The sequence below is a fragment of the Halichoeres trimaculatus genome, unplaced genomic scaffold (assembly GCF_033239565.1).
Source record: "Halichoeres trimaculatus isolate MK-OKI-2021-1 unplaced genomic scaffold, fHalTri1.1 fHalTri1_scaffold_1, whole genome shotgun sequence".
Lineage (NCBI taxonomy): Eukaryota > Metazoa > Chordata > Actinopteri > Labriformes > Labridae > Halichoeres > Halichoeres trimaculatus.
Genome location: NW_027437179.1, coordinates 5,584,369 through 5,601,457, shown reverse-complemented (window position 1 = coordinate 5,601,457; position 17,089 = coordinate 5,584,369). Strand labels below are relative to the sequence as shown.

Sequence of the window (17,089 nt, the reverse complement as noted above, 5' to 3'; positions counted from 1 at the left end):
CAGTGTTTAATGGACATTGCAACAGTCATGCTGTTTAAAGTATTAACTATGTTACCCACTGTACTGGTAGTTTTAAAATTGAATATTTTATGGTAAATGATGACAGAAATAACTGAGACCACACGGAAAGGACTAGAAAAAGTCTTGTGAGGCAGAAGTTGCCACATTTCAAATCAATGATGGAGCTGTAGAGTTGTAATGAATTATCACAGCCTGATGAAGCTTTGTTGTTCATTTTTCAGTCCTTGAAGCTCCACAGCTGTTGGACAGGTTTTTAACACAAAGATTCATCCCCATAATAATTCTTCCCAGACCAAATGAGTTTCTGCTCTTAGTTCTTTAAATTAAGATTTATTTATACGATTTCATTTAGCAGAGGCTTTTGTCCAAAGTGACATAATGATGCAGCCACAGCTAACCACCATTAAAAATCAACATAAACTCTATCATTCAAGCTTCAACAACATTCGTCACCACTGTTCCTCATACTGTGTGAGAAAGGCTCTCTGTGAGATCACTACCTCAGCTTTACCTGCTTACATGTTTTTTTCTTCACCTTAACAATAAGAAATGTTTATTTCTCAAGTTTAAACCCTGTTTAGTTGTTACAAACCAAACTCCACACCTTGCTGAGTGAATATTTGTCCTATTTATATCAAAATATCTCAGTACATACTGCAGAAACTGAAATCCCAGCAAGTGTTTGTCTTCTTTTTAGTCAAAATCAATTTCTTAGACAATGTTGCCTCGAGGCAACAAAACCTCAAAAATATTCAAAATTTCTTTTTTAGTTTCTTTAAATTATGTTTATTTGATCTACTTTAAGACAAAAAAATCACACACTGTGAAACCTGGGCCTGTTTAGACGAACACAAAGCTGGTGTCCTGACTTCTTTTACTGTGTCAGAGCCAAGCTCCTCCTTAAACCAGGAGGCCATGAGGAAGGGCTTTGTAGCTATCAGTAGACAGGCTTTAAACAGGAAGACTTTGATTCACACAGACACAACACCTGAGTCTGGGCTCAGGCCGAGGACCCTAATTAACTTCTCAACTTGTTCCTCTGACGCGCACTCCAGCTCAGCAGATGGCTACAATGAAATAAAGACGATCCTCTTTGTCTCGGTAGGAACGTTTCTCATGTCGGGTAGGAAAGGTTATGCAGCCACGCGCGTTTCCTGTCCTGCCGTCAGTCACTTCCTGTGAATCTGGATAAAGACGGGCCTGGCGGTAAATCCGCAGGTTAATTTTTTGGGTTTGTTCGGTGAATCCGGAGGGAATCGGAGTCATCAAAACCGCAATCATGGTGAGTTTGTACCTGAGATAGAGACCAGGGTGGGCTTTGTGCAGCAGTTTGAGTATTTGTTCCGTTAAATGTTTATTTCACCGATGGCGGGAGTTTGAATGAACGTTTGGTGAACGTCGGTGAAAGGCTGCAGTGCAGCACAGAGTCCCCCTCTGTTTCACTCATTGATAATACAGTAACACGTTTTTATGTTTCATACAGTTCGGTTGTTAATTAACGAGCATTCGTTGATTTCAGGCGTATCTACGCTGCATTTACCCAGCTAGCTGCTAGCTACACAGTTAGCTCTCCGCTGTTGTGTTTAGTTTTCTCAATGAAAAGTTTCCCCCTCTGTGTGAAAACGTGAATGTGTAAATTCCCTTTACAGTGCGGGCGTTTAGCTAGTTGATATTCGTATACACAATTTCATTGAAGACTTACCACAGAATAAATGAAAGTTTGTAACTAGTGTCTTCTTTATGTTGATCTTCTGTGTGATATCTCCATTAAATTGCATCCCTTGTGTTAAAGCATGGATTCCACCAACCTTAGCTATCAATATAACGCCATTTGAATCCTATTTTACACGGCTTTATTATTATTACCAGGTATTAATGCTCTCCTCAGTGCGTGAGGAAAAACCTTTCACAAAAGCTTGCTCCCATAACACAACAGTATATTTTAGAGAACGTCATCTCCTACAAGAGTGAAGGATACAACATGTAAAACAATAAAGGTGTTAATTCTAAATTTATCTAATGAAGTTCAGGAGACACATTAAAGTGATACTCAGGGATGAAACAAGTTGGGTCCTATCACAAGGTTTAGGGCAGAAATTACCCCTACAGCAGTGTTTTTGTGTAGCAGAAGCCCAGGGCGCTCGCATCAAACACCCCCCTCCCTGCTCGTCAGCTGGTTTCCTCTGCACTCAGACGGGGCCATATTTTACTTGACCAAAAACACAAAAAAACGGACTCCCACCAAAAAAAATCTGATATCGGTCTGCATTCACGCTTTATTTAGAGAATTTTCAGCGCGTTACTTTCACACAAAAACACTGCTAAAGAAGGCTCTAGTTTCATGATATAAGAGAGGAATAAACGGCTTTCTTTTGTTTACCAGTGCTCCCTTTCTTACCTTATATCTGGAGATATCCACCTTTTCAGATGTACTATATGTTAACCTGCTGTTAATAATATAGAGCCAACACAGCAAACAAAGATACTTGGCCAAAAAATGTTTTCCTCCTACTTATATGTACTCTGATTGGCTTTATTGATGATGTCATGCTCATGCTTCTCTCTGATTGGCCCTCAGACGGTGGGTAAGAGCAGCAAGATGCTGCAGCACATTGACTTCAGGATGAGGTGCATCCTGCAGGACGGACGTATCTTCATCGGCACCTTCAAGGCCTTCGACAAACACATGAACCTGATCCTGTGTGACTGCGACGAGTTCAGGAAGATCAAGTAGGTCCAGCTCCTTGGGGTCAAAGGTCATTTGCTCTTTCATTTTCAGTTTGATAAATGATTGTTTTTGTCCACCAGGCCAAAGAACTCGAAGCAGCCTGAGCGAGAGGAGAAGAGAGTTCTGGGCTTAGTCCTGCTGAGGGGAGAGAACCTGGTCTCCATGACGGTGGAGGGCCCACCCCCTAAAGATGTAAGTGGATCCTCCAGGACAGACCTTAGAGATGTTGCGCAAACAGAGTATAGACACATGGAAACTCAGAGCAGAAGTTTTTATTCAAAGTAAAACCAATTTTCTCTGTCAGACCGGAATCGCTCGTGTCCCATTGGCTGGCGTTGCTGGAGGTCCCGGCGTTGGACGGGCAGCTGGTCGTGGCGTCCCTGCTGGCGCTCCGATGCCTCAGGCTCCTGCTGGACTTGCTGGGCCCGTCAGAGGAGTAGGAGGACCTTCACAGCAGGTAACCATCGTGGCTTTCCGTGGTGTTCTACCTGCAGGCTTAATGTGTGCTCTGTGGTGATGACGTCTTCCCGTGTGTCTCCAGGTGATGACCCCACAGGGCAGAGGAACAGTCGCTGCAGCTGCTGCAGGAGCGAGTATCGCTGGAGCTCCCACACAGTATCCACCTGGACGAGGAGCCCCGCCCCCTATTGGCAGAGGAGCCCCGCCTCCAGGTGAGATGAACTGTTGGCTAAGCCTTTCAAATATCTCCTGAAACTTCTTAACCCTGATGCATTGACTCCCCTGTGCGCTTATTAAATGTTTGGCTCCTCCCCCTGCAGGTATGATGGGTCCTCCCCCTGGCATGCGTCCTCCTATGGGTCCTCCAATGGGAATGCCTCCTGGTCGTGGAGCTCCAATGGGCATGCCTCCTCCAGGCATGAGGCCACCACCCCCTGGTATGAGAGGTGAGGTTTACTGGGAGTCAATCATTAATTAGACTCCACAGTAAGGCTGGGGCGATTTTGCTTTTAATGTGATTCGAATCCATTATGATATTTGTGGTGCAGATTTGATTTCAACTGCAATTCTTTAATGTTTCAGAATTTTGCAATTTTGAGTTTCCTTTTTTTAACACAAGGCCATGTGAAAGTTGAATGAAAATGATGTCTTCAGACTAGGGCTGGACAATTAATCGGATTTTAATCGTGATTTCAATTTTGCCATCTGACAATCATAAAAACAATATAATTGAAGAAAAACAATTAATATGCCACACAGTGTAGATGTATGCAAGTTCCTGTGCTTCATAGCTCTTCTGTGTTCCACGTGCAGCCACAGCAAGCGTGTGTGACTTATGTGTATCAATAATACTGTTTGTGCCACTCGCTGGTTCTTTGAAGTTGTGTTTAAATCAGTTCTGAAATTTTTGAATAAAGGAATAATTGTGTATATTAATCGTGATTTCAATATCACCTAAAATCATCGGGATTCTTATTTTTACCATAATCACTCAGCCCTACTTCGGACTAAAGCCGCGTGTCCACCAAGCAGTCCAGTTCGGTTCAGTACAGTTTGGTACAGTTCAGCCTGATCCCATTTGCGTTTCCACAGCAAACTGTGCCCTCTCTTGATAGGTGGTATATAAGCTGGATGCCGAAAGCCACAACTGTTAAATGATAGCATGACGCCGTAGCAGCTTGACACAGTTTACCCCGCTAATAAATCCAACAAAGAAGAAAAACACGACACAGTAAACAAAGAGCATAGATGGAAGACATCCAGCATTTTGTCCTCTCTGTGATTGTCATGTAGCTCTTTGATACAAAGTGCAATCAAGCTTTGTTTCAGAGAAGACTGTGTGCCGCCAGGAGAAATGCAGCAGCTGTCGCACAGTAAATGTCGATTCTTTCGACCAATCAAAGGTCTGCAGTGTGTTGCTCCACCTTCTGAAAGCGGATCGGTTCAAACGAAAGGGTCACAAAAAGTAGGGCGGCTTGTCTCGGTTATTTGGGGATCTGTCCCGGGATGAGTCAGCGGAAACGCCACAAAATGCGGGCTGTACTGAGACGGACCGGTCTGCTTGGTGGAAACGCGACCTATATCAGTAGCTATGTTTTTCCAAAAATGCTCATCACATGTGAGTCAATTTTTAGGATTCGCGGGATCTGACATCTTAAATATTTGCCAATCTGGCTTATAAACAAAGACTGAAATGAAGGACTTAAATTTGAGAAAAAGAAATTAAATGAAAAAATGATAATTCTTAGCAAGCCAACTTAACCTCCCTTTCTCTCTGTTTCCTGTTTCAGGACCACCTCCTCCTGGGATGAGACCACCTCCTCGGCCCTGAAGAAGTTCCTCCTTGATCTCGCTCGTTGTATAGATTTGATTTTTTTATCTTTTGTTTTGTTTTTAAATAAAGTGTTCCTCAGGATGGTTTGATTTCCACCTGGCTGTCAGTTTCTGTGGTCCCCAGGTAAAGAAGTCTGAAGTAACAGCCAAAAAGGGCTGAGATTACTTTACCTGTCTGCTTATCACAGGAGGCAGAGTGACAGGATGAGGGTGACTTGAGCTAAAGTGAAGTAGAAAAACACAAGTTCACTGGGTTATGAGCACACTGTGATATAACCCTGGTGACCAGAGTCAGCTCATCACTGTAACGTAAATCCAGAGATCACTCATTCTCGGCCCAAAGGTGTTTCTAAGAACCAGGATTAACAATACACAGTATGAAAAGTAGCCACTGAAGACCATCTACTGTAGGATGTTTGGGTTAATCCCTGAATTACAGGGTGAAGCTGTGAAAGTGTCAAACAAGAACAAATGACGAGATCTTAATTTTTTTTGAATATAAATATAAAAAAAAAGTGTGTAATAGAGCACAGATTGCCAAGTGGTCTAGGTCGTTCATTACTTTGTTGTTGTGTGGGTGGCCCAGGTTGAAATCCATCCTGTGGCCTCTTTCCTTTATGTCAGTCCCCACTCTTACCCTGTTTCCTGCGTTATACTCTGTCCTCCATCCTATCCAGTCAAAGGCATGAAAAGCCCATTCAAAAAAAACTTTTTTTAAAGTGTATCATGGTCCAGTGCAATTATGAACTTCTTACTCACAAACTTTGTAAGTACAAGTTAAGTGTAGCACCACTGAGCAGTTGAATTGATCAATGGACTGGAAAGTAGTTATTTTACCACCAAGTCCATAAACCAAACCAATGTGTTTTCTCTTTACGAATTCTGACATATTACAATGTGAAAGACATCCTGAAAAAACATGTCGCTTTTTGACAAAGTTTCCCAAGGGAATCTCACGGCTATAATTCTGAGTCTGACTGAGTCTCACAACCTGAGCTGTACTACAACGAAGCAGACTTGCGAAACTTCGGAGAGGAACACAGCAGCTTAACTTTGCTGCTGAAAATATGCGGCCGAGCTCTGGCCTTGGTCTGAAAATCCAGCCCAGCCAAATATTTACTTGAATAGCCCTGCATTAGAGGATACAAGACTAGATTAAAGTTGTGTAGTGGAGCAAAACGTGAAAATTTAAAAAAATGAGAAGAAAACAAATTCAGGCTGCAGGATAAGAGATATTTTATCCTCAGGTCAAAATAGTCAAATTACGAAAAACAATCCTGATTAAATCTAGATTCTGATCCTGCCTTGAAAACATCCTGAAAAATTTCCCCATGTCCCCCCATGATGGCGAACATTGTCCTTTGTCAGTTTGTACATGTCAAGCAAAAAGTTACCACAGAAAAGTGATTACATATCAAATGTTATACAGAGACACCCGAGGGACAGGTGAGGTTTACTTTCTTCTATCTGACCACACTTAGAGTCTGATTTTTGTTTTGTTTTGTTTGAAGAGCCACTGGCCTGTGGTCACTTTCACAAAATCAAATGTGGCCCTTTTTGACGCTCCAGCTCTGGACAGTTAATGTGTGACTCAATGAACAAAAAGTGTGAAGTAGATGATCAAATTGAGTATTTTGTATGTCACATTAGCAAGTAAAAGTCTTTATTTTGTGTCAACTCGAGAATTTCTTAGTTGGTAGTAAAAAGTGAGACAATGCAAAGTGAGCAGATGGATTTTCAATCCTGTAAATCCTGGAAACTGCCGGTATTTGCATACTGATTATTGGCGACTTCTGTTGTAGCAATTTTGGTGTTCATACATTTAAATCCGTGTTATACCTGTAATTTTATCCTAAACAGAGCAGATGTTGTGAAACCATATCAGACATTTGACCTCAATTGAGACATGTGAAGCAGGTCACAACATGTTGGAAGTGCATTGAGATAACCTGAGGTAAACCTGTAATTTGAGCCCTTTGTCACACGAATATTTATTGTAGTTGACTTAAATCTCAGACGCACAATTAATCAAAAGACATCCAACTTTACTTTCAAACCCAGCTTTATTTAGTTTTAAATAATAAAAGTTACGTGAACTAACAGCTCTGCTCTACGTCGAGCTCTTTTAATGGCGGACTGGTCGTGTGGCCTTGGCGCCATCTCGCGGTGGCGGTATCAAATTACAGGTTCCTCGGGTCATGTGATTGGCTGCTGTCATATGACCTGCTGAGTTCAATTAGCAGCAGCTGCCCTCAAACGTTTGACTGACCTGCTGCTGAACAGGCGAAACTACTGAAAAGGTGGGTTTTTCTCTCTCTTATATCAAAAAGTCCTTTAATTTATGTCTCTTACATTTAATCAGACGTTTTGTCATTTACACTTGCTTCGCACTTATCCTAAAATAACCTATTTCCGGGTTATCAACGTGAACAGGAACTATTCCCAGCGGGTATTATGTCACTTTTATTAAATTAATTAACGTTTTCAGTCCGTAACTGGAGCTTTAACCAAACGTGATTCTTTAAAATCACCTGAATCACAACGCTAGTGCGGTGCTGAAGTTCTTTTCTGCCAAATCTCCTGTGTGGTACAATGATTAAATATTTGTCTCGTCACGGAGTTAAAGAAATATGTGAATCAGATATGAGTATCAAAGTTTTCCAGTTGTTACCCCTTTCTAATCAATTCGGCTTAAAGGAGATTTTGTTCAAACTTTTTCTACTCATATAAATCGTGTGTTTCTATTTATCAAAACAGCACAGTCAGCTGTGGTCAACACAACCTTAAGCCTTTAAGTTGTTTACGAAACTTCAAAAGTGAAACTAACTTAGCATGCAAGTCCGGGAAAATTGTCCAAAAGCGATTACATTTGGGGAAACGAGAGTTATTAAGGTTAAGTAAAATATTGCAGTGTTTTTTTCTTCTTCCTTGTTTGCATTAGTCAGTCTGAACTGCTGACGGTCTGCTCTCAGTTCCGCTTTCCGCCAAACCTCATTAAAAAAACTCATAGATGTTTCTTCTTTGCTCTCTGGTGAAAAAGGAAAAGATACATGAAAGCTTAGATATATATTTTGAATCAGTAATTTACAGGGAACAAATCGGCTCAGGAAAAAAATCAATCATTAACTCACTACTTTTTTATGGGCGTTTTTAAGTGTGCCCATGTCTATAAAAAAAGTAAATGCATTTTCTTATCAGTATTCCCAGGACAATTCTGTTAAATGAGCAACTTCCCCTTTGTCAGAACGCATTAGTGACATTCTTTTTTTAATTATGTAAAACATGAATACCGCTTCCTTTTCTTCCTCAGATGCTGGTGTCACTGCTGTGTTGCTTCCTGCTCTCTCTGCTGGGCAGTGAAGCTGCTCCGGCTGCAGATGAGGTGAAATTCCTGCCTGGTCTGCAGAAACAGCCCAGCTTCAAACAGTACTCTGGATACCTGAGTGTGGCCAATGGGAAACACCTGCACTACTGGTCAGTGCATGAAACACACCTGAAACTTGACAAATCAGCATCACAACAGCTCGCACTGTTCCATCTTTTTTTATTGTAAACAAATACAAATGCTACCACAAACTCAGGATGTGTCAACAGACTCTTAATGGTTACGTTCAGGTGTTTTAAACTTCAGGTGAGCATTACGGGCACGGTTGACCTTCTTTACCACAAATCACTGCCAGTTGCTCTAAAGTTGACTACATCACTTGTAAATCCACCTGAGGCTTGCCTTGTTGCCTGCTGGCCCTCCTCTTCCCGTCCTCAGGTAGACTTACATGTTTTTGTCGTGGTCAGGTTTGTGGAGTCCCAGAATGCCCCGTCCTCTGACCCCATGGTGTTGTGGCTGAACGGTGGCCCAGGGTGCAGCTCTCTGGACGGAATGCTGACTGAACACGGACCCTTCCTGGTAGGTATCCTCTAACCCCGCCCTCATCTATCTACATCAGTGTGATGTCACAGACCCCTGCTGACCTCTGACCTCTGCTGTTTCAGATCCAGGATGATGGCGTGACGCTGCAGTACAACCCGTACTCCTGGAACAAGGTGAGTCAATTAACCTGAGCATCACCCGCTCCCTGTCATGTAAACCAAGCGAAGAGGAAGTGTGGGAGCACTCCCTGAAAGCTGATTGGTTCATTTTTCTGAGCAGATTGCCAACATGTTGTACCTGGAGTCTCCAGCAGGTGTCGGCTTCTCGTACGCTGACGACAAGAATTACGTCACGAATGACACAGAGGTCAGTCATCATCCTCAGATCAGCTCCTGATTGGTTCACAGGTGTTCAGTCAGGTGTGTAAAGTGTGTTTTCCTCTCCCCAGGTGTCCATGAACAACTACCTGGCTCTGAAGGAGTTCTTCCGTCTGTTTCCAGAGTACACTAAGAATGAACTCTTCCTGACCGGAGAGAGTTATGGAGGGATCTACATCCCGACGCTGGCAGAGAGAGTGATGGAGGATGCCAGCCTCAACCTGCAGGTACGCACAGACACTGGAGCGGGTCCACACACTAACACTGCAGTACTATGTGACTGTATCTCACCTGTGTCACCTGTCCTGCAGGGCATCGCCGTGGGAAATGGGATGTCCAGCTACGAGATGAACGATAACTCTCTGGTGTACTTTGCATACTATCACGGCCTGCTGGGGAGCCGACTGTGGACCGAGCTGCAGAAGTTCTGCTGCAAGGACGGACAGTGCAACTTTTATGACAACCACGACCAGAACTGCTCCAACAGCGTGAGTATCTGCCTCCATGTTTGTTTTCAAGCTGAACAAGTCCTTTGAGGGAGAAAAGGAGGAGTAGATGTAATCCAGTTACAAATGGCATCCAATAAAAATATAATCTCTGTATTGTGGAAAGATCCTGATTACTTTGATCCTAAATTAAAAAATGTAAAGGATTTTTCTTTGTTTTTTGGCTTGGGGTGTGTAGTTTCTGGTAGTTTTGGAGCCAGCCTCAAGAGGACACTCAGTGAACTGCAGCTTTTAGCTCTACCATATCGCCTTGTATTTTAGACAGGAGGTTGTCACTTGTTTGCATGGTGTTCTTGCTCCTCAGTGACTGTAGCGCCTCTGAAAGATGTTTGCCAACTGTGTTAGAACCAAAAGATCACAAGTAATAACTGATGCTGGTAAAGGTTGAATTGGACTTTGTCTTGATATGCTCACCCCTGATGTGAGAGACATCAGTATTTCACCAAATATCTGTGAAAACTAAAATACAACATTGAATTTAAAGCAGCTTTCAGTTTGTGTGGGTTTGGCACCCCCTGTGGGCAAAGCATGCAGAGCCGACATCTGGACTAGTTTAATCTGGTCCAGTTATTCTGAATAATAAATTTGACCGTCTTATAGCAGGGGTGTAACAAAATGTTTAACTTACAATTCTTATGTCTGATGATGGACCTGGGATCATTATCTTAGAATAGTGAGTTATATTAGGATAGGACAGGGCAGAACAAGTGAATAAATCAAACCCTTTCTAACGCTGTGTGTTTATGAAGCAGTCGACAGCTCTCAGTGGATCAGTCAGAAAACAAACAGTAAAGTCATTTCTACTGTTCAGATCCTCTGAATTAAACTAAACACCTTAAAACAAACAACCACCTGTTAATAAACACCAGCACTTAACTCTGGAAGGATTAGGGATGGGTACCTTTCACATTTAAAACAACACGGTACCAATCCCCTGTACCTGGTAATCGGTACTGGTACTCAACAGTACCAGTTTTCGGTACTTTTTTGTGTTTATGTAGTAAAAAATATCATTTTTTTTTATAATAAAAAATCATTATTTTGAATTGGGCATTTTTATTCTTCAGTATATAACTTTGTAATGCTGTGTTCATGTCCAGCATGGAAAATCCCCTACTCTTCCACTCCCTCACAGTCACAAGGATGCATTTAGGTACATAAACATGGTACCTTTTGCTTTTATGTGAATGGATACCCAGTACTTTTGACTGAATTTGGTCGGTACCTTTAGAAGTACCTAATTCGGTACCCATTCCTAGTGAGGATACTAGTGTATCACAAGTAGCTTACTGTAGCCTAAGCGAGCGTCAGCTGACGTAAAGGAGGATTATTGGCAATGTTTTCTCAAACTCAGGCGGTTTGACGCTGCCTTTTTTTAGTTCTGATCAAACGTTACTAATGTTGAATAAAGTTTGTTACACTAAGACGGTTGTATGCCACAGTTGCTATCTCCAAACAAATAGCCTCCTGTGCCCTGAAGCACACAGAGGAGAGCATGTGAGGAGAAGTGTTGATCCAGACTGATGCTTCTTTGGCCGAACCTTGCAAAAATTCACTGTTGGTTATACAGAACATACCATATTATCAGCACCATATTTGCTGAAACTGAACATTTTGTGCGTCTTAATTTTATTTTGCCGTGCCACAAAACTTTGTTACACCTCTATCTGAGAGTGAAAAACATCAAGTTCAGCTCATTGTCGGACTGACTTCAACAGCTGGCCTGGATGCTCTGACACGCTTCAGAAGACAGAACCAGGTGTCTGTCTGTCTGCAGCTGGATTGTACCTGTTAATCTGAATTTAATCTGGTTTTATCAGGTTAAAGTTTGAGTAAATCTCAGGTGTTTATTTTCATCTCCAGCTCTCTGAGGTTCAGGACATCGTCTACAGCTCAGGCCTGAACATGTACAACCTGTACGCTCCTTGCCCAGGTGGAGTCCGCCGGAGAGTCAGGTGAGCTGTGACCTTTGCCTCCGTACTCTGCACTCTGGTCAAATTCTGTGACCGAGTTTAGACCTTAACTGTTAAAGAGCAGCTCACCTGTGTCAGGTGTAGTCTGAGCTGACATGTGACGGTTTGATTTGAAGTGAAGTTTGTTGTTATCTGTTGTTAGTGTTGAAGAAGGTGAGCTGGTGATCAGAGACCTGGGGAACTCGTTCATCAGTCATCAGTGGAACCAGCTGTGGAGCCAGGTGTGTAGGAACTCACCTGATGCCTTTACATTACAGCAGTCACCTGGATGTGCGGTAGATCCCTCATTCCTTTTACTGTCTGTGTGTGTATAGAAGTTAAAAGGTCTGGCGGCGCTCCACGTGTCTGTCCGTCTGGACCCCCCCTGCACTAACTCCACCCCCTCCTCCCTCTACCTGAACAACGCATACGTCAAAGCTGCTCTGCACATCAGCCCCAAGGCTCTGGACTGGGTCATCTGCAGGTAACACATCTGAGCAAAAGCTGCACACACTCCAGTCTTTTGAATGTTTTCTGAGCCTTCTGAAGACGACCTCTGACCTCTCTGCAGCTCTGAGGTGAACCTGAACTACGGTCGTCTCTACATGGACGTCAAGAAACAGTACCTGAAGCTGCTCTCAGCTCTGGTCAGTGAACTCAGCACAGATCCAACATCATTCAAACCTTTTTTTAACAGCCTGAGTTACAAAGTCACACTCAGTCTCCAGCGTCCCTCTCACCGTGTGGGTGTGGCTTATTTACCCAGGCGTGTTGACAGTGCCATGTTCTCCCTCTACAGAAGTATCGGGTGCTGGTGTATAACGGTGACGTGGACATGGCCTGCAACTTCATGGGGGACGAGTGGTTTGTTGAGTCTCTGCATCAGCAGGTAATTAAAGTTTCACCTTATAACAGTGAATGAACCGAGCTTCAAAACATCTGAGGAGCCTTTGAGTTCATACTCCATGATTTACCGTAATCTCCAGAATATAAGCCACTACTTTTTTCTCACCCTTTGAGCTCTGCGGCTGAAACAACAGTGCAGCTAATTTATAGATTTTTAACGGTCACCAGCAACAATGATCTCCCATGATCTCTGAAGGAGAGGGACAAACAGAGCACCCCGGGGTGAGAAGGAGAAACACAGCCCTGAGGAGTTTATTCCAAAATCTTAAGAGAAAGATTTTGGCCTGTTTCATTTTTGTGTGGGGACCTTTGTTTTAAACAAATATAAATATTTTGGACATTGTTATGAGAGCTAATTTAAGGTTTATCTTTAGTCTACAGAATACACATGGGCCTAATTAAAACAACAAAATTACTGTAGACCTAGTATCAGCCTTTTTGCTTTACATTAAAAAAAATATGAGCAAAAACAAAAATATGCTCAACTTCAGCTTTAATGTTACAAATTATGTAAATGAACACAAAATTGACAAGCTCTGACAGCCATAATCCAGCGCCCAGGTTAGAAAAGTTACAGCAAAATAATTTAAGATAATTTACTCTACACATGTGGATTTGGTTAGAGAGAGCAAACAGATAGAAATGGATGCTGATCCAGGATCAGACCATGTTGTGACTGCTAGAGGGATGCGTCCTCCTGAATGGCTTTTCACACAGCTTTTTGACGCAATTCTCCAAGAGTTTCATCTGGCGTCTACATAGGCATGGGTTAATATTGTTTCAATGATGGAAAAAAAGGAGCCAGATATTAGCCTAGGTCTGTTATCCTTAGATTTTGAGGAACTAAATGCAATTGTGGGAACATCGGGCTGACCCATTTTTGTGTACATATCTCATGTTACAACGCGTGGCTTATACTCAGGTGTGGCATATGTATGTACATTTTTTTCTTCTTTCTACATTTAGCTGGTGTGGCTTTTATTCAGTTGCACCCAATAGTCTAGAAATTACGGTATTCTGGGACTTCTGTCTGACCTGAATGATTCATTCTTTTTTCTGAATTTTAACTAAAACCCGAGAACAGAAATGACCATTAATCATTCAGCTTGTTAGCGCCTGTGTCGCTAACACCTCTGGGTGCCGTCAGCATCCAAACGTAGGCTCTGGCACAGGGTCTGGATTAAAGTCAGCTCCATCAAAACCTGGAGTCAACAGATTCGGCCTCCCCTCTAACCTCACCCCCAGAGGAACAGGAGATAAAACGCTCCTCAGCCTCCAGCTGTGTTCACCTCTCTGATGTCACCCTTAGGTGGAGGTTCAGAGGCGCCCGTGGCTTTATGACGATGAAGAGGGTCGCCAGGTCGGAGGCTTTGTTAAAGAGTTTGACAACATCGCCTTCCTCACTGTCAAGGTAAAGCAGACCTTCATCACCACCCCATGATGTCACCTGTCTGTTCAGGGGGTGGAGCTCTGTAGTAGATCGCCTGCAACCAGAGAGTCAGATCTAATCCACGTCCACATGATGCCCTTGGGTGACCTTTGACTTCTGTCTTCCTGCAGGGATCTGGTCACATGGTTCCATCAGACAAACCAATCGCTGCCTACGCCATGTTCTCCAGATTCATCAACAGACAGCCCTACTGACCCCTGACCCCTGACTCCTGACCTCTGCTGGTTCACCTTCAGGTTAATTTGACACATTTTTTCCACACTGCCAGCCAATCAGCTCCGTTCTGCTCCCTGCTGCAGATTTAAAAGTCTCGACCTCAGCCAATCACACTGCTCCTCCCTCTCCAGGTCTTCTCATGGGAACATGCACTGCCCTCACTCTGTATTATGCTGAATGTGAATTTTATTTGTGTGTTTTTGTTGATTCAAAGGGAAAATAAAGTTTAACTTCTTTACTTAACTCTGTTTTTGTTTCATCTTGAGAAGCTGCTTCTATCTCCAGTTGATCAAAAGATTGGTTTCAGTACATAACCGTAAAAACTTACAAGTTTACTTAAGGAGTGGATATTGTACTTCAGCATTCATTATTCTGTCCCTCTCATGCTCTTATAGTAGCTTTACATGATTTACAGCTGAAAAAAAAAGTCCCTTTTTCAGCCTCTGTCTGAATCACTTTGTTTTAGCTGCTGGCTCTTAAAGGCACCCTGCTCCACAAACCCCTTCCCTCTGATTGGCCAGACCCCTGGAGGCTGGGGGCTGAGCTATAGGTAGACCTTGGTGCTTGAGGCTCACCTCTGAAACATGTTAGCAGCAAGTCAGAGGATCCTAATGTGATGACCTCATGATTTAAGCAAGCTGATGCGTTCTAGTGAACAAAAACCCAACATATTTAAGTACAAAAACACTGATGACAAACTAATGGAGAACTCATAACAGAAATAATCAAGCTTCCCGTACATTGACCGTGTTTAGTTGTTGAACTTATCAGGTCTCTATCCCAAACAGTAAGGTGTGTTTAAAATATGCACATCAAAATCTCAGGTCTTAGAATGTTAAATCTTTTTTTTCCGTAGATCTTAGGATCCTCTAGTTTATGGAAATGTAGATTCTGGCACTCCCTGTGGACAAAAAGTAGAGTGCATCACTCCATTGGAGCTCTGGTAGTGTTTTTAAAGACTGTGTATCATTATTGACACCACACCTTCATTCCAGCCTGCTGTGAGATGTAAAAGCCAAAATACAGAGCTAATTAATGGGTAGAGACATATTTACTTAAATTGAAAGTGTGGTGTCTAGTTCCCAGCAGACCTGATTCTTGTGTGGCTCTGTAGCAGACATTAAATTTAAGGAAACTTTAATGACTCCTGTGTTAGTGCTTGTTACATCTCCTCCAGTGTGAGGGTCCACCAGAACTCACCCCCCTGCAGTGAGGTAGATGACATTATTTTCCCAGACTTCTTGTTCACTATATGGAGCTTGCTTGTCTCTGTGTGTGTGCCCACTTGTTTGTGTGTCTGTGTACACATCAGGGCAGAACTTTGATGAGTGTGATTCAGGGAGTAGAGGTGAAATGTGAATGCAGGGTCACACAGCTACAGGACCACAGGACAACTCTGCCCTGCAACCAAATAAGACAGGCGTGCTGCGCTCACACTTACTCAAGCACTTACAAAAACATGTGAACATTTGAGCCTAGCCATCTGACAGATGGGGAATTTTAGCATCAAACAACTTATTCAAAGTAAAATTATATAACAATCAACACTGTGACACAAATCAGCTAAGAACTAACACTGATTTAACCTGTGTTTGGATTGAAGAGTTTGACCTGTAACTCCTCTGTTTCGATGGAGGAAGTGGAGTTATAACTGCACCTGGTCACCAGGAGGAGTTCTAAAAGATTTGGCTTTACTTTTCTGGGAGTTGCTGCTCTGTCCATGTTTTGATCCCATCCTGGTTTGATCTGTAAATCCACCAATAAAAGGTGGATTTACAGATGTGAGTCACTCATATCAAGATGAAACTTCTGGAACAACTTGACCCAGACACCGTTACGGCTGTTAGCAGAAACCAGGACTGATGTTATTGTTTCTTTCTGAGGGTTGGACTGATAGGCTCAAACTGGTCCAGTCTGTTTATTGACAGTAAACTGTATCAGAGTGTCTGTACACATTAGTTTAATGTGCCTGGCAGTCACAGCTCAGGGAGAAGATGACACAGCTCCTGGTTAAACTGGTGCTCAGATACAAGGCGTGAAGAATCCCAGCCGTCCCTGAACACAGCAGCAGGAGCAGGTGAGTTTTGAGTTGTGACATTCAGAGTGACCTGACTGTTTTCACTGTAAGTGTCTGTGTTAGCATTTTAGCTCACCTGGACTCACCTGTGCAGGTAGGACTTATCGATTCATTCTGTCGAGTTAAATCAGTCTGACATTAGAGACACATACAGCTGAGATTGTAACGGTGACTGTTTGTCATGCTTCAGACTGCAAATACTGACCTCATGTACAAAAATTATGAATGAATAGAGGTCAGATAAATAAAACTTTTAAATATTTGGAAATTAAAAACATTAGGAGGCTTAAACAGCGAATTAATCACATCATTATAGATTGACTATAACACATATGAAGATGGTTATCAGCGTGTCTTGTGTCACTTGGAGGAGTAATGTGTAGCTTTTTCTCCTGTCTTCAAATTTAGATTTTTATTGTACATAAAAAAAAGCTGCATAGCAATCTTTTGTCTGCAGGGTCAAACTGCATGGCCAATCCTACGTCCTCACAACTTTACAGACAAAATCTGTGAATCAAAGATCCTAATCTGCAGACTTTCACGCCTTATCAAAGAAAACTAAAAAAATATGTAGATAATCTGAAAGTGCTAGAGTAAGGTATCCATAGTGCTAGTTAAATTGTAAATATATTCACAGCAGCTTCTGTTAAAGTCCAGCTGTGTTAATCAGTCTGGGTGTTATGTTTACCTACTGCT

At 42.5% G+C, this 17,089-nt stretch overlaps 2 protein-coding genes across 3 annotated transcripts; both read left to right on the top strand.

Annotated features, from left to right (window-relative positions):
- Positions 1-1,119: 1,119 nt before the first annotated feature.
- On the top strand, positions 1,120-5,137 carry snrpb (small nuclear ribonucleoprotein polypeptides B and B1). 2 transcript variants are annotated; one of them, XM_074673238.1, is made up of 7 exons: positions 1,120-1,303; positions 2,600-2,751; positions 2,830-2,941; positions 3,054-3,206; positions 3,291-3,420; positions 3,529-3,645; positions 4,999-5,137. In XM_074673238.1, exons 1-7 carry the CDS (start codon positions 1,301-1,303, stop codon positions 5,037-5,039), a joined length of 708 nt encoding a protein of 235 aa, XP_074529339.1. In that variant the 5' UTR covers positions 1,120-1,300; the 3' UTR covers positions 5,040-5,137. The 2 variants fall into 2 exon arrangements, with proteins under 2 accessions (XP_074529339.1, XP_074529338.1); XM_074673237.1 differs by having other exon boundaries at positions 3,529-3,654.
- A 2,096-nt stretch (positions 5,138-7,233) lies between these two features.
- ctsa (cathepsin A) lies at positions 7,234-14,559 on the top strand. The gene is made up of 14 exons (XM_074681122.1): positions 7,234-7,341; positions 8,352-8,515; positions 8,834-8,945; positions 9,032-9,082; positions 9,189-9,275; positions 9,358-9,513; positions 9,598-9,774; positions 11,656-11,747; positions 11,908-11,986; positions 12,080-12,228; positions 12,316-12,391; positions 12,544-12,633; positions 13,960-14,061; positions 14,211-14,559. The coding sequence occupies exons 2-14, from the start codon at positions 8,352-8,354 to the stop codon at positions 14,292-14,294; spliced, it is 1,419 nt and encodes a 472-aa protein (XP_074537223.1). The 5' UTR covers positions 7,234-7,341; the 3' UTR covers positions 14,295-14,559.
- The last annotated feature ends 2,530 nt before the right edge of the window (positions 14,560-17,089 follow it).

Coding starts and splice junctions, on each gene's coding strand:
- snrpb (XM_074673237.1), top strand. Junction 2,942..3,053: donor AGGGCCCACCCCCTAAAGAT/GTAAGTGGATCC, acceptor TTTCTCTGTCAG/ACCGGAATCGCTCGTGTCCC. Junction 3,207..3,290: donor TAGGAGGACCTTCACAGCAG/GTAACCATCGTG, acceptor GTGTGTCTCCAG/GTGATGACCCCACAGGGCAG.
- ctsa (XM_074681122.1), top strand. CDS start 8,352: ATGCTGGTGTCACTGCTGTGTTGCTTCCTGCTCTCTCTGCTGGGCAGT. Junction 8,946..9,031: donor CTGAACACGGACCCTTCCTG/GTAGGTATCCTC, acceptor CTGCTGTTTCAG/ATCCAGGATGATGGCGTGAC. Junction 14,062..14,210: donor TCGCCTTCCTCACTGTCAAG/GTAAAGCAGACC, acceptor GTCTTCCTGCAG/GGATCTGGTCACATGGTTCC.